Raw genomic sequence first — 12,654 nt, 5'->3', positions numbered from 1 at the left:
TATTCCAGCAACGATTTTCGTTTGACGTAGTAATTGTGGGCTGCAGTTAGTAAATTAACTGAAATTTATTGTATATAGTCGGTCAGTTTTTCCCGTGGTTAAATGTACAATATTAATTGAATGGCGTGCAAAATTAATAGAATGGTGCTTTTTGTAAGTCCTGTTATGGTTTGGAGTTACTGGAAATATGATAAAAAAATCAATATCGCTTGATGTTTAGCATACATTGCCTCATACCTCATACACAGCAAATGCGGCAACTTCAGCCAGCGTATTTTAATAGAACTCAAGTGTCATAACTGGTTTCAATGAAACTACAAATATTTTGAAATGTTAAAATGTTCCAAATATTTTGAGATAGGACAATGTTTGCATAATATTCTTGAACATTGCGTAATTACGTTTCTCCTCTTATCTTTAAGAGCGTTATCGTGGTTTATACTAATTTCATCACGTTATCATTCGCAAACTGTTAGTTCAAAAAATGGATGATGAGTTTGCTTGTATCAATCACGGAATGCAGCTTTCACTCATCACACTCTTTAGCTGTGACCTTTCATTATGAATATTTGTCAACCTCTTCGGATCGATAGAAGTTATGTTGATGTATTGTTTACGTTCATTGCTACTGCGCATCGTTTTTACTGGGCATCGCTACTATGCGCCTCACCGCGTCGAGTTTCAGTGAAGAGGCTCAGCGTAATGGCCCTCGAGATCGCTTTACGACTTCTTTCTAATCTCCTGAGCCACAAATTCTCGAGACAATAACTATCTTTCACTCTCGATTGTCCATAAATTCCAAAAGACTACTTCACACGCATTTTTTTCTTTTTCGTTTATAGTTTGTTATTTCCATCGAAAATTGTGCCAGATTTTTAGGTTTCGTAGAAGACCAGAGAGTATTTCTTATTAACAATTTTATTGTTTCTAAATTCGGTGCATCAGGCTTTTGGTAGGATTAGATAGTCAGGTTTGTAGGTACTGATGTCATTTCACTATTTCAATTTCAAGTGATGCAAAACTCTTCACCAACTTGATAATGAATGTAGAATATTCGAAACGTCGTAAAGTAAAATTATTATGAAATGTCCCTTACCTGATAATCTAACTTTCTAATCCTACCAAAAGCGTGGTTCGCCGAATAAAGAAAAACAATAAGAAATTGTTAAAAAGAAATATTCTCTGATCTTCAACGAAATTGTAATAAAGAACAGCTTTTGCCTAACTATACCAATATTTGTAGGTTTGTAGATAAATATTTTGTCTTTAAAATTTACGCGTATAATAAATAAAATTACAGTAAAAAGTTCCAGGCAAGGTACCAGTCGCCGCACAATTTTATTTCCCTGTGCTAATCAATAACTTTTTTCCAGCGATCACAAACCCGAAGGCCCCCGCAGGATCCAAGGAGGCCGTAAAGAGCTTCAACTATGACTACTCCTACTGGTCACACTCTGTGAGTGTATTTCATCTATTTTTATCAGTGTATTTAGTTTGTTATAATTTTATTTATGGCTGTCATTAGTATTTTATTTTTTTCTGAAGGTATCTTCAGTATTTTATGCACACCTCTGCCGCCGTCATAATGGCCTATGATTGCCGTATATTTTATTTCCAGTAAAGCGGTTGTCCAAGTTACCCGGACGTATCATCTAGGTAGAAGTAAATGAATCTGAAAATTATCTGCAAAAAAATCTTTTTATATTTAACGCGCTTTTTGATTATTCAATTGATGAATACTTGAATGAATACTTGAATTCTGTTGTATTTTTGGCAACGAGATATTCGTCTTTAATTGCAATTCAGCGTTTGTGTTCTTTGAACTGCGTACACGGGCAGAATAATGCCCAATAGACGTTGTCCGAGTTTTTTGTTTTTGAGAAATTATTCAATATTCTATTATAAGGTTGCAATTTTGAGACATGATTCAATATTATATTACATGGTGTTTAGTAATTAGATAGTTTTAAATTTCCTGATTGTTTTATTTGATGATTTTAATTTGTTTGGTTGACAGCACGACACGGAGGACGCGCCGCCGTTCGCAGAGCAGGCGCACGTGTACAGCGACATCGGCGAGGAGATGCTCCAGCACGCCTTCGAGGGTCAGATTTATATATATACTCATATATAATCATTGATAATTTATTTTATAGTTAATAATTTATTTTATCACTAATAATTTACTTTATTAGTAATAATTTATTTTATCAGTAGTAATTTATTTCATCATTATTATAGATAGTTTATTTGCATATTAATGTATTGAAATTGTTGTAGATGTTTGTGCTGCTAAAGTGTCGCTATATGATTCGTCGTATTATATACATTGTAAAAAGACCGTATATTCCGGGTTTCCTGTGTTTATAAAGACAAATGTTTTCATTTGCCTGCGTTGATGACATTTTTATTTCCTTGAAGGTTTTGTAAATAGTTCCCAGAACTGGAATTCATTTCATAATTGATACTTCAATCTGACAGATGACAGACTATTATTAGTTGCATTTTACTCGAGGATCAATGAAGGCTTTACTTATACGAGGCCTGAGCGTCAATTTAGAGACGAGCTTTGTCTTTCTCTCAACGCCTGAGATATTCTTAGTTCTATTCTCGCAATTTCATTTGTGCTTCAAATAGCCGCAAACTTTGTCGTGCGTTCGTTGTATCTACGCAAGTTCTTTAGCATTTAGTTTTATGAGTGTTGGCCGAGTCGGGTTTCGAAAATGTAATTAGTATCTATGGTCCATTTAGGGATTGAAGTCTTATACATTATGTATGATATGAAATTAGTAAAGGTTTTGAAGTCGTATACATTATGTATGATATGAAATGAGTAAAGGTATTGAAGTCTTATACATTATGTAGATATGAAATGAGTAAAGGGATAGAATTCTTATGCATTATGTATGATATAAAATGAGTAAATCGATATCCAGTAGTGAATGAGTGTGCTAAATCGTTGGGCCGTTCTTGGACATTATTCAACAACGGAACGAACGGCATTCGTAACCATACTCATTCGTTTTAATACTTAATATTCATTTCAATACTTATTCATTTAATGAATGCGGGAACTTTATTTGAAGATGCAACGAGAATTTCTGTATTATAAGTTGATAAAAAATGAGCCTCTGTGATGAGTACTCTACGGTATTTTCTCTCAATATTTCAGTATCTTTTCCTCTAATTCAACGACGCGTTGTCGTGTCCTCAGCCGGTTGATCTTAACGTCGCTTCGATACGTTATATTTACAAGCCATTATACTTATAATACAAATTAAGTTTCTTCGTTTTCTGTACATTCTCGTATTATGACCAATTCCCTCTTTTACAGTATTATCGGTACAGGAATTTGAAATATTGCATTTATATCATTTATAATTTTCACCCATTATCTAATTAAAATGAAAAATTACAGTCGTACCATATCCATGTGCATATTCGTGAATTGTTTATATTTTTAATTAAAATATAATATCTCTACATTCTCATGTTCCTCAATTACTTAACATGTACTATGCTAAATGTTTACTAATACATCTACACATCTATACAGATCCTCATTTCCTCAAAAATGTGTCGTATATATGCTCATATTTCGCCCGATGATGGCAATGATGTTGCAGGCTACAACGTATGCATCTTCGCATACGGCCAGACTGGGTCCGGCAAGTCCTATACGATGATGGGCAAGATGGAGGAAGGCCAGGAAGGTATCATTCCTCTCGTCTGTGAGGAAATGTTCAACAAAATCAGCGCCAACGTCGATGATGAACTCCAGTATTCCGTTGAGGTAAAACACGCTATATTTTTTACCATTACTGTACATTAATTATTAGATGAACCAGTCTCTTTTGGCCGCAAAAAATCAAAAGTGATGTAATTTTTTTCCGGTGGTATACAGGGTAAACTGCCGCTGACGAATAAATCGTTTTATGAACCTAAAGAACAACAATTTTTGATTAGTGATGGCGCTACTCAGTACATTGATGATTAGATTAACCAGTCTCTTTTATCCGCTAAAAAGTAAGAAGTGATGTAATTTTTTCTCTGGTGGTACTGGGCCAACTGCTGCAGACGAATAACTCGTTTTATGAACCTAAATTACATCAATTTTTGATTAGTGATGGCGCTACTCAGTACATTGATGATTAGATTAACCAGTCTCTTTTATCCGCTAAAAAGCAGGAAGTGATGCAATTTTTTTTCTGGTGGTACTGGGTAAACTGCTGCGGACGAATAACCTAAATAACAACAATTTTTGATTACTGATGGCGCTACGTGCAGGTGAGCTACATGGAGATCTACTGCGAGCGCGTGCGGGATCTCCTGAACCCGAAGAACAAGAGCCACTTGAGGGTGCGAGAACATCCGCTGCTGGGGCCCTACGTCGAGGACCTGGCTAAGCTCGCCGTCATGAGCTACGATGATATTCATGACCTCATCGATGAAGGTGAGACAGATATTTTGTTCTGTTGTATTTACATGTTTTGGAGCTGTAAATAATTGTTTTGATACACTGTTTCGGTAATAAACCTCAAATTTAATTGAATTCACTGCGGATTTGCTGTTTTTTAATCCCTGCCCAGAGGCCAGAGATACCATAGAAAAGGATACTATAGAAAGGAATCTTATAGACAAGAATAACATTGATAAGAATACTATAGATAAGCATAATATAGACAAGAATACTATAGATAAGAATCCTATGCACGAAAAAACATCCTCAAAGTGTATATTTTGCTGGCAGGCAACAAGGCGCGCACGGTGGCGGCGACGAACATGAACGAGACGTCGTCGCGTGGAGAACCTTGGTGGCAACAGCAAGACTGCCATGGTGGCAGCCATCTCCCCTGCTGATATTAACTATGACGAGACGCTCTCTACACTCAGGTGACCTATTAATCAGTAATTATTGCTCTATTATTATTATGGGCCAATATAATTACCAATCATTATGTAGTAAATTATTTTTAATTAATATAATAACCAATTATGATATGGGCAATTAAGATATGGTCTCCCTTGCTTATATGAACTATGACGAGACGCTCTCAAAACTCAGGTGCCTAATTAATCTGTTATTATTGTTGCTTAAATATTAATATGAGTCAATATAATTACCAATTATTATTCAGTCAATTAAGATATGGTCTTCCTTGCTTTTATGAAATGGCGAGACGGTCTCTATTCTCATGTTGCTTATTAATCTGTTATTACTTTAGTTTGAAATGATTAACGATTATTATATTAGTCAATTATTGTCTTCAATAAGCTTCTAATTTATTTTATTTACTACGATTTATTTTGTGAACAAATCTTTTAATCAATTGGGTCTGGAGCGATATATTCTACGAAGAAAACTTGCAATCAAATTTGTCTGCAACGATTTAATTTGTTAACAAAACTGTCAACTAATTGTGTCTTGAGCGATATAATTTGTTACAAACTTTCAACTAATTATATCTTGAGCTATTTGATTTGTAAACACTTGGTATTTATTAACATTTGTCAGGTACGCGGACCGGGCAAAAGCTATCCGCTGCAACGCCGTCGTCAACGAGGACGCCAACGCTAAGATGATCCGCGAGCTGAAGGAGGAGATTCAGCGCCTGCGGGAGCTGCTCAAGCAGGAGGGCATCGAGGTCGAGGAAGGTTAGTTCACGACTCTTGAAAAACTCTTCAATATACTTAAAAATTGTTTAGAAACTCTTAGGATGTTTAGAAACTCTTAGAAAACTCTTAATAACTCTTAATTGCTATTAGCAATGAACTGTTAGAAAGTTTAGTGCATCAAGATGGAGGAAGGTTAGCTCACAACTCTTAAGAATTATTGAGAAACTAAAAAACTCTCAAGAAACTCCTAATAACGAACTTTTATGTAAGTCAGAGCATCGAGATAGAGGAAGATTATTTCATGACTTATATATAGATGTTAATAAACTCTTAAGAACTATTAATAACGAATTTTCAGAAAGTTTAGGGCATTGAGGTGAAGGATGATAGGTAGCTGGGGCTTAAAATAGGTTCGATTTTTAGCGCATTTTCTCATATATGTAAAAAAAGGCGCTATTGTGCTCGTCATGTCCGTCCGTCCGTGACTTCACGTCACGGACGGACGAGAAAATACGCTCTCTGTCATTCACTGCAGTGAGTACTGATCTAATTTTTTCAAGTCCGTCAGCCAATCTGATCTGGTCGTAAGTTTAAACGTTTGCTATGTGTTGTAATGATAAGATTCTTAAATCGCGGTCCATAATTCCTAAGAAAAAAAAAATTGGTTCTTGTTACTGCTTAACGACAAGTGTGCAAATGTGGCATGGAGGATATGCTGCCGATGCTTACATGCTTGAATTTATAGACCAAGCGTTTGTTAAATAGGGCTCAGTGGTCGGGGCCTGATAAAAGGTTTTACAGATAAGGCTTCGTAGGGAACGCGGCCACGCTCGAAGTGTAATCAGGTTTATTTTTAATTTCTGTCGAACATTTGAACTGTAATTTGAAATTGGCTGTTAGAGATAATAAGTTGATAGTTCAGCTCCCCTAAAGTAAACATTGTATACGTTCGACAATAGCATAATTTTAGATGTGATTTCATGTAAAGCTTCTAGATAGATATTTATTAGTATAAGGATATGTATATACAATTTTTTATTTATTTTTTATTCAGTAGTCATTCAAGCCTTGAAGAAAATCATCATATTTCTTGAGGAGAACTTTGAAGCTGAATACTGATAATTAAGTACCTACTTAATAAGTCATATTCCTGCGAGTGATGCGAGAAGAAATCCCTTGTTAAGCCAGATTTTAATTCCCTTGAAAACCGAAAACAAGTTTCCTGTTCATGATTTCATGAATTTGTAGAAATTATCTAATTCTAAGAGGGATTGTGTGTACCCTTTGTGTGTAGTTGTTTAAGTGCACGTTTTATTAGCATGTGTTGAACCGAAGGTGGAAGCGTTCCGAGAATATAGAGCCTGAATGATGCAGAAATAGCTTCCGATAATTATGAAATTAAATTATATTAATGTATATTTTGTAATTGCTATCTTGAAAAATGCCTTTGGGCACATAAAGGATTGAAATGCTATTTAATTGATGGAATATGTGTGTTGTGTTCGTTGGTGCGACCTAAACACCTCTGGGTCTCGACTGCCATCAAAATACTGTGCAGCGATGTGTCTCGGTTATATATTTTGCTTTTATAATTGCTAAATTATATTTGGTATGATATGAACTGTGTGTGCAGCGATGTCTCTCACTTATATATTTCACTTCTATAATTGCTAAATTATATTTGGCATGATGTAAAATGGTGTTCCGTGCAGGCCCAGAAGGAAAAGTCATCTATCCTAACGAGAATAACCGACCTGCTGATTTGGGTCCTCATAGTGAGTACGGGCGTGCATGCTTCGTCTTGCGCTCTCAGTCCTGGCAGGTCCTTTCCCACCAGGCATTTTACGTTCAAATAACGTTGATTTTACGTTGTTTCAACGACATTAGCTTGTCATCGACGTTTTTTCAACGTATTATTTAGCCCCGCCGGCTTCAGCTTGTCAATTTTGGATCAAAATTTTTGCGTTTTATTCATTTTGTTAATGAAAGCGCAAGGAACGGATTAAATTCAGGAAAAAAACAATTAGTTTGGAGGTAATTTTATTTCAGCGAAGGAATACATTTACAGCGAAAATATGTATTATAATCGAAATAATTGGCACAAAGCAGGTTAAAGCTGATAGGATAGAAGCGAACTTCCTTCCATATAAATTGACGTCGTGTGAGGCTTCCAGGCTTCAGGGGAGAAAATTTTTTAGCAAAAATTAGCAAAAAATTTTGATTAAATTATTTTGGTTGTTCAGAAAACTTGAAGTGAAGAGTTACGTATTTATTCGACTAGTGGTCTTAAGAAGTGGAACTAAGCCGTGCGATGATCCGAAAAATTTTAATCTAAATTACTCAAGATAAATAAATTTCAAAATATTTTAAACATAATTGCGCTAGCTTGTAAGAAGTGTGCTGGTATCTTCACGTTGCGACATGAGTTCGGTCTATTGGTTTTGTGTAGAATTAAATTAAGTGCATCGTTAAACCCTAAATTTAGAACAAATCAACTCATAGGTATTAATTAATTATTATTTTTAATCTATGCGGCAATCAAATACCTACTACTTCATTTAAAGTTTTCAGTCACATTACAAATTAAGTTTAAAGTGAGGCTTGAAGAAGTGAGGTTCCTTGCTGAACTTGTAGCTTTAAAGTCACTTCACTTCCAGCCTTTAGTTTCCACATTCTTTAATCAATGACTAGATTATTTTTCAATTAATTGTTACTAAATTTAACGGTGAATGGGGCTTTTGCTTGTGGATGTGCTTCTGTTTTATGACGTAGCAACCTGACTGTTGTTTTTCCCATTGATGTTATTTTTAATCTACTATATATCATATTGGTTTTTAGCTTGACCCTTTAATGGTTTCAAGCATATATATACTCGCGAATATGGCTTGTTGTTTGAGAAATGTATTACCTTTAGACTGGTGCATCCATCCCTTTGTACCCCTCGGCTACCTTATACCGTATATTTCACCTTGGCTCATTATTCCCTAAATCATGAATTGTTACCCTATAAAATTACCCTGTTTGTTTCCCTACGCTATTTTCGCACAAACTTATATTCTATCAGGAAAATTTCTTCTGTTTTGCTGTACGTTCCTAATTTGAGTAATTATTTTTGTCGGGTACAAAGCATTTTAAATGCCTCTGTTGAAGTTGCGTTTTCCTCTGCGAATCACTGAACTTTTGTCATGTGGCTTTATTAACATTTAGTTATAAAACTATTCACAATTTCGTGGGACCAGTACGTAGTTAGAGTTCATTCTGAACTGATAAATCTTATTATTTTTTGACACGAACGAAAGTCTCACAAACATCAACAGAATGTTGTGCTGTTCTCGTTTGTTCAAATTGATTGATTTTTTGTCGAAAAATGCGTTTTTGTGTGAAGAGTTTAGCATCTATAGGTGTAATAAAATCACAAGAATTAGCTTACCTCTACGATGCTGCATTGCTAAGGCATATAATAAATGTTCCTATCATCATATGATACTTATTGTTACTTCTTCTAACGTAGGAATAACACTTGTCGTTTTTTCGTGTGGTTAATGATAAATTTCTATGTTAAATATTCAACCTAAAGCATAAGGGAACGTATCGTTGTTATTTTTAGTCGTATATTTTTTCGATGTCTGTTATTTATTAATTTAAGGATTCACTTAAACGAGTTTTTCCTTTCATAAGGACCATAAAATGTTATGAAAATCTCATGAATTGTTTGTCAAAATTTAATGAATTTTTGTTATCTTCTATTATATTATTCTGACAAAAAACTTATGATCCATTATAGATAATTTATTTCTAAGCTGGATTACTGAAGAATGTTCAATAGTGCCATTATTTTCAAAGGTTTTTACTACGAAATTTGAAGAAAAAAATGTGTAATATTTATATCATTTAAAAAGTTCCAGAGTATATAAATTGTATTAATTAAAGAATTTTTAATTTTTATTATAATCTTATTTCAAGGCGCTATTGAAGTAATTTTTGTACTCTCTGAGTTTGTTTTATTTATATGCATTATTATTGAAACTATCGAAGTGCACGCTCACTTCACTGCATGGCAACTCATTCAATACATTCATTCATTATATTGTATGTACCTATATATTTTGCTTCTGACATATCACTTTATTTGATGTCATTTTACTGGTACAATATATATGCAAGCGCCTTCATTTTTAGTTGTTTATATTCCTATCAATCTAATTTTTATTCACTATGTGTACTATATATACGCGTAATAATCAACACTTTTCTGTGCCTTTAGTTCCACTGTTCTTACGGTGCAATCAGAGAAATGAGTGAGTCTTTGTCCGAATATTGATGCACTCCTTACACTTGTGTTAGTCATCTTGGGCCATACTTTCAAAACTCGCTAAGTGAACGTAAGTACTTACGCTCTATTTTACTGTCTTTGATTGGTGGATTTTGCTTGAAAGGCCGCCAATGATTGGCTGATGAACTTACGATCTCTTAACTTTTTTTGAAAGTATAGGCCCAGGTTTTAGTCTGGCTCAGCACAAGAACGCATCAGTGCTACATGCAGGGAGTGTGTCACTATTTGGGCAATAAGATCCATTTATTTGCATGTCTATCTACCAGGCAACCGCGTCGTCTGGAAATAAAGTTCCAGGTACAAACGATTGACTTCATATTTTCTGATTCGATTTTTTATCAGGGGCCAAGCAATTTCTATTAAAAAATTATGGGCCGGGCTCTATTGCAAATTCATTGGTTCTGGATAGCTTTATATTGACTATGAGGAAACGGTCGGCAGTAATTACATGTGTGAATGTCGCGTTGAGTTGTTAAGGTCGTACAATTCATTATGTATTTTTAACAAAATTTATAATTTTTTTCATAGTTTCATGCTTTGATAATCGTATTATGTGATTGCTATTATATTTAAGATATAGAACGTAACAGCACTTTGTTATTTCAATAAGAAGCTATGGAGCTTAAATACCGTCGGCTTTAAGCACACCGCTGTCATATTCGAATGGTTCAAAGAGTTCTAATTTGGCGGCCGAGAGGCAGGCATTAGATGAGGGATGATATGTCATTATTATAAAACATTTTTTCTTTATTAGCACTGTTTTAAAATTTCCAATTTTGCGGTAGACAGGCAGGCATCAAATGAGGAAAGATATGTAATTATTATAAAACATTTTTGTCTTTATTAGCACTGTTTTATAATTTCCCATTTGACCGCAGACAGATAGGCATCAGATGAAGGATGACCGATTTTCCATTTATATAAACCACTTTTTTCTTTATAATAACTCTTGTATAATGCCTGTAATTCACGCGTGTCTCTATACTTGTAGGCCAAGAGATCTCAAAATTAGCGGCGGGAGGCCTACGCACGACAGGTAACGGCAGCACCACGCAGATCACATCGCCCGTCAGCTCTGTCGCTGAGGTCGCCGTCGACCAGCTACAGGCCAACCAGAAACTCATCGCTGGTCAGTCTATACAAGCGCGAATTTCATATGAGACTGTCTTCATATGATGATATTAAGTTTAAATGAGACTATCTTGACATGATTATAGTTGGTTTATATGAGACTATCTTGATATGGTGATATTTCTGATTAGCAATCCAATCGAGGGTTTGATTCGAAATTATCTTACCGTATGCTGACTTTGGAGGGTATAGTGAGCAATCTGTGAGGGATCAGATAAGATTTGTTTCACAAATGTTTATTGAGATAATTTGTGATAAAGAAATCTGATATTCCTGTTTTGTGGTGCAGATCAAGGACAGTTGCCAATTAATTGATATTAATATAGTACCAAGATCAGCCTATTGATAGGAAATTTCTTGCTCTTTCTGTTAAAGTAGAATAAAAATTTTGATATAAAATAAATACTAAAATACGCGACAGAGCTGAACGAGACCTGGGAGGAGAAGCTAAAGCGCACGGAGTCTGTGAGGCTGCAGCGCGAGGCCGTGTTCGCTGAGATGGGCGTCGCGCTCAAGGAAGATGNCGGAGTGCCTCCTGTACTACATCAAGGATGGCTGCACCAACGTAGGATCCGCAGAGTTCAACCTCCCGCAGGATATCAAGCTCTATGGCTCCCACATCATCGCTGAACATTGCCGCTTTGAGGTGAGTAGTGATTTCACGCTAATGATTCCGATACTACATTTCAAATGTAAGAGAGCCATGTTTAACAATTTCGAGTTTATTTCTTATTTAGATTTCTGATTAATTTTGACTCTACATTTCATTTGCACAACGTCGCATTTTTAAGTAGTATTTCAATTGTTCAATTTCCGTGTTGTAATGAGTGATGATTATCCTACATTTCAAATGTAGGATAGAATACAGGAACTGTATTAAAAATTTTGCGGTGTTGAGTGAAAAATATTTTATAAATTAGAAAAATTTAAAGGCGTCAGGAGTAAATTTTTGAAAGTAACTGATTCAATATGAATACTCTTAATACTATTAGTTTATTCTGAAATTTATATTTGGTAATAATCCTTCATTTTCCACCTGCCTAACTGAGACGAGATGCTACCAGTTTCAAAATTGTCTGCATATAAATATATATTTTTGACAGAACCAAGAAGGGAACGTGACGTTGCACCCCAACAAGGGTGCGCTGTGTTACGTCAACGGCAGGGAGGTCACAGAACCGCTGCTGCTCAAGACCGGTTCTCGGGTCATCCTGGGCAAGAACCACGTCTTCAGGTTCAACCACCCCGAGCAAGGTACCTCAATTTTGAGCATTTAAATTTAAAGTAATGTTGAAATTCGGTAGAAAACATTTAACTCCCAGGATGGTCTGACGTACATTATTTGACTACATCCTTGACATTTTCATTGAAATTTATTTCATACTTTAGAAATCCATCTAATAAAAATTTAAGCCTATCGTGTCGTATGCTCGGTATTGCTTGAGTCCTGCTGTTTGTCGCAATACTCAGTCAAATGCTTGGCTTTTATTAAATATATGGTGAAACTTACTCGATAAATGCCGGTCCCGTTAAACAATGCGTAATGGACTCGGTAAGTTATATATGCGAGCGAT

General features: G+C 35.2%; 1 protein-coding gene across 1 annotated transcript in view; it reads left to right on the top strand.

Moving 5' to 3' along the window:
• Positions 1-659: 659 nt before the first annotated feature.
• Positions 660-12,654, top strand: part of LOC108678489 (kinesin-like protein unc-104) — a 33,312-nt gene continuing 21,317 nt past the window's right edge. The window contains 13 exon segments of the mRNA XM_047884592.1: positions 660-699; positions 1,374-1,456; positions 2,018-2,105; positions 3,627-3,793; positions 4,288-4,453; positions 4,751-4,806; positions 4,808-4,893; positions 5,516-5,655; positions 7,329-7,391; positions 10,941-11,078; positions 11,502-11,601; positions 11,603-11,726; positions 12,184-12,334. Of these exon segments, the coding sequence (XP_047740548.1) occupies positions 660-699; positions 1,374-1,456; positions 2,018-2,105; positions 3,627-3,793; positions 4,288-4,453; positions 4,751-4,806; positions 4,808-4,893; positions 5,516-5,655; positions 7,329-7,391; positions 10,941-11,078; positions 11,502-11,601; positions 11,603-11,726; positions 12,184-12,334 (1,402 nt within the window).

This window comes from Hyalella azteca, unplaced genomic scaffold (assembly GCF_000764305.2).
Source record: "Hyalella azteca isolate HAZT.00-mixed unplaced genomic scaffold, Hazt_2.0.2 contig15682, whole genome shotgun sequence".
In the NCBI taxonomy this organism is placed as follows: domain Eukaryota; kingdom Metazoa; phylum Arthropoda; class Malacostraca; order Amphipoda; family Hyalellidae; genus Hyalella; species Hyalella azteca.
Note: the sequence above shows the minus strand (reverse complement) of the source record. Positions and strands in the feature narration are given on the sequence as shown.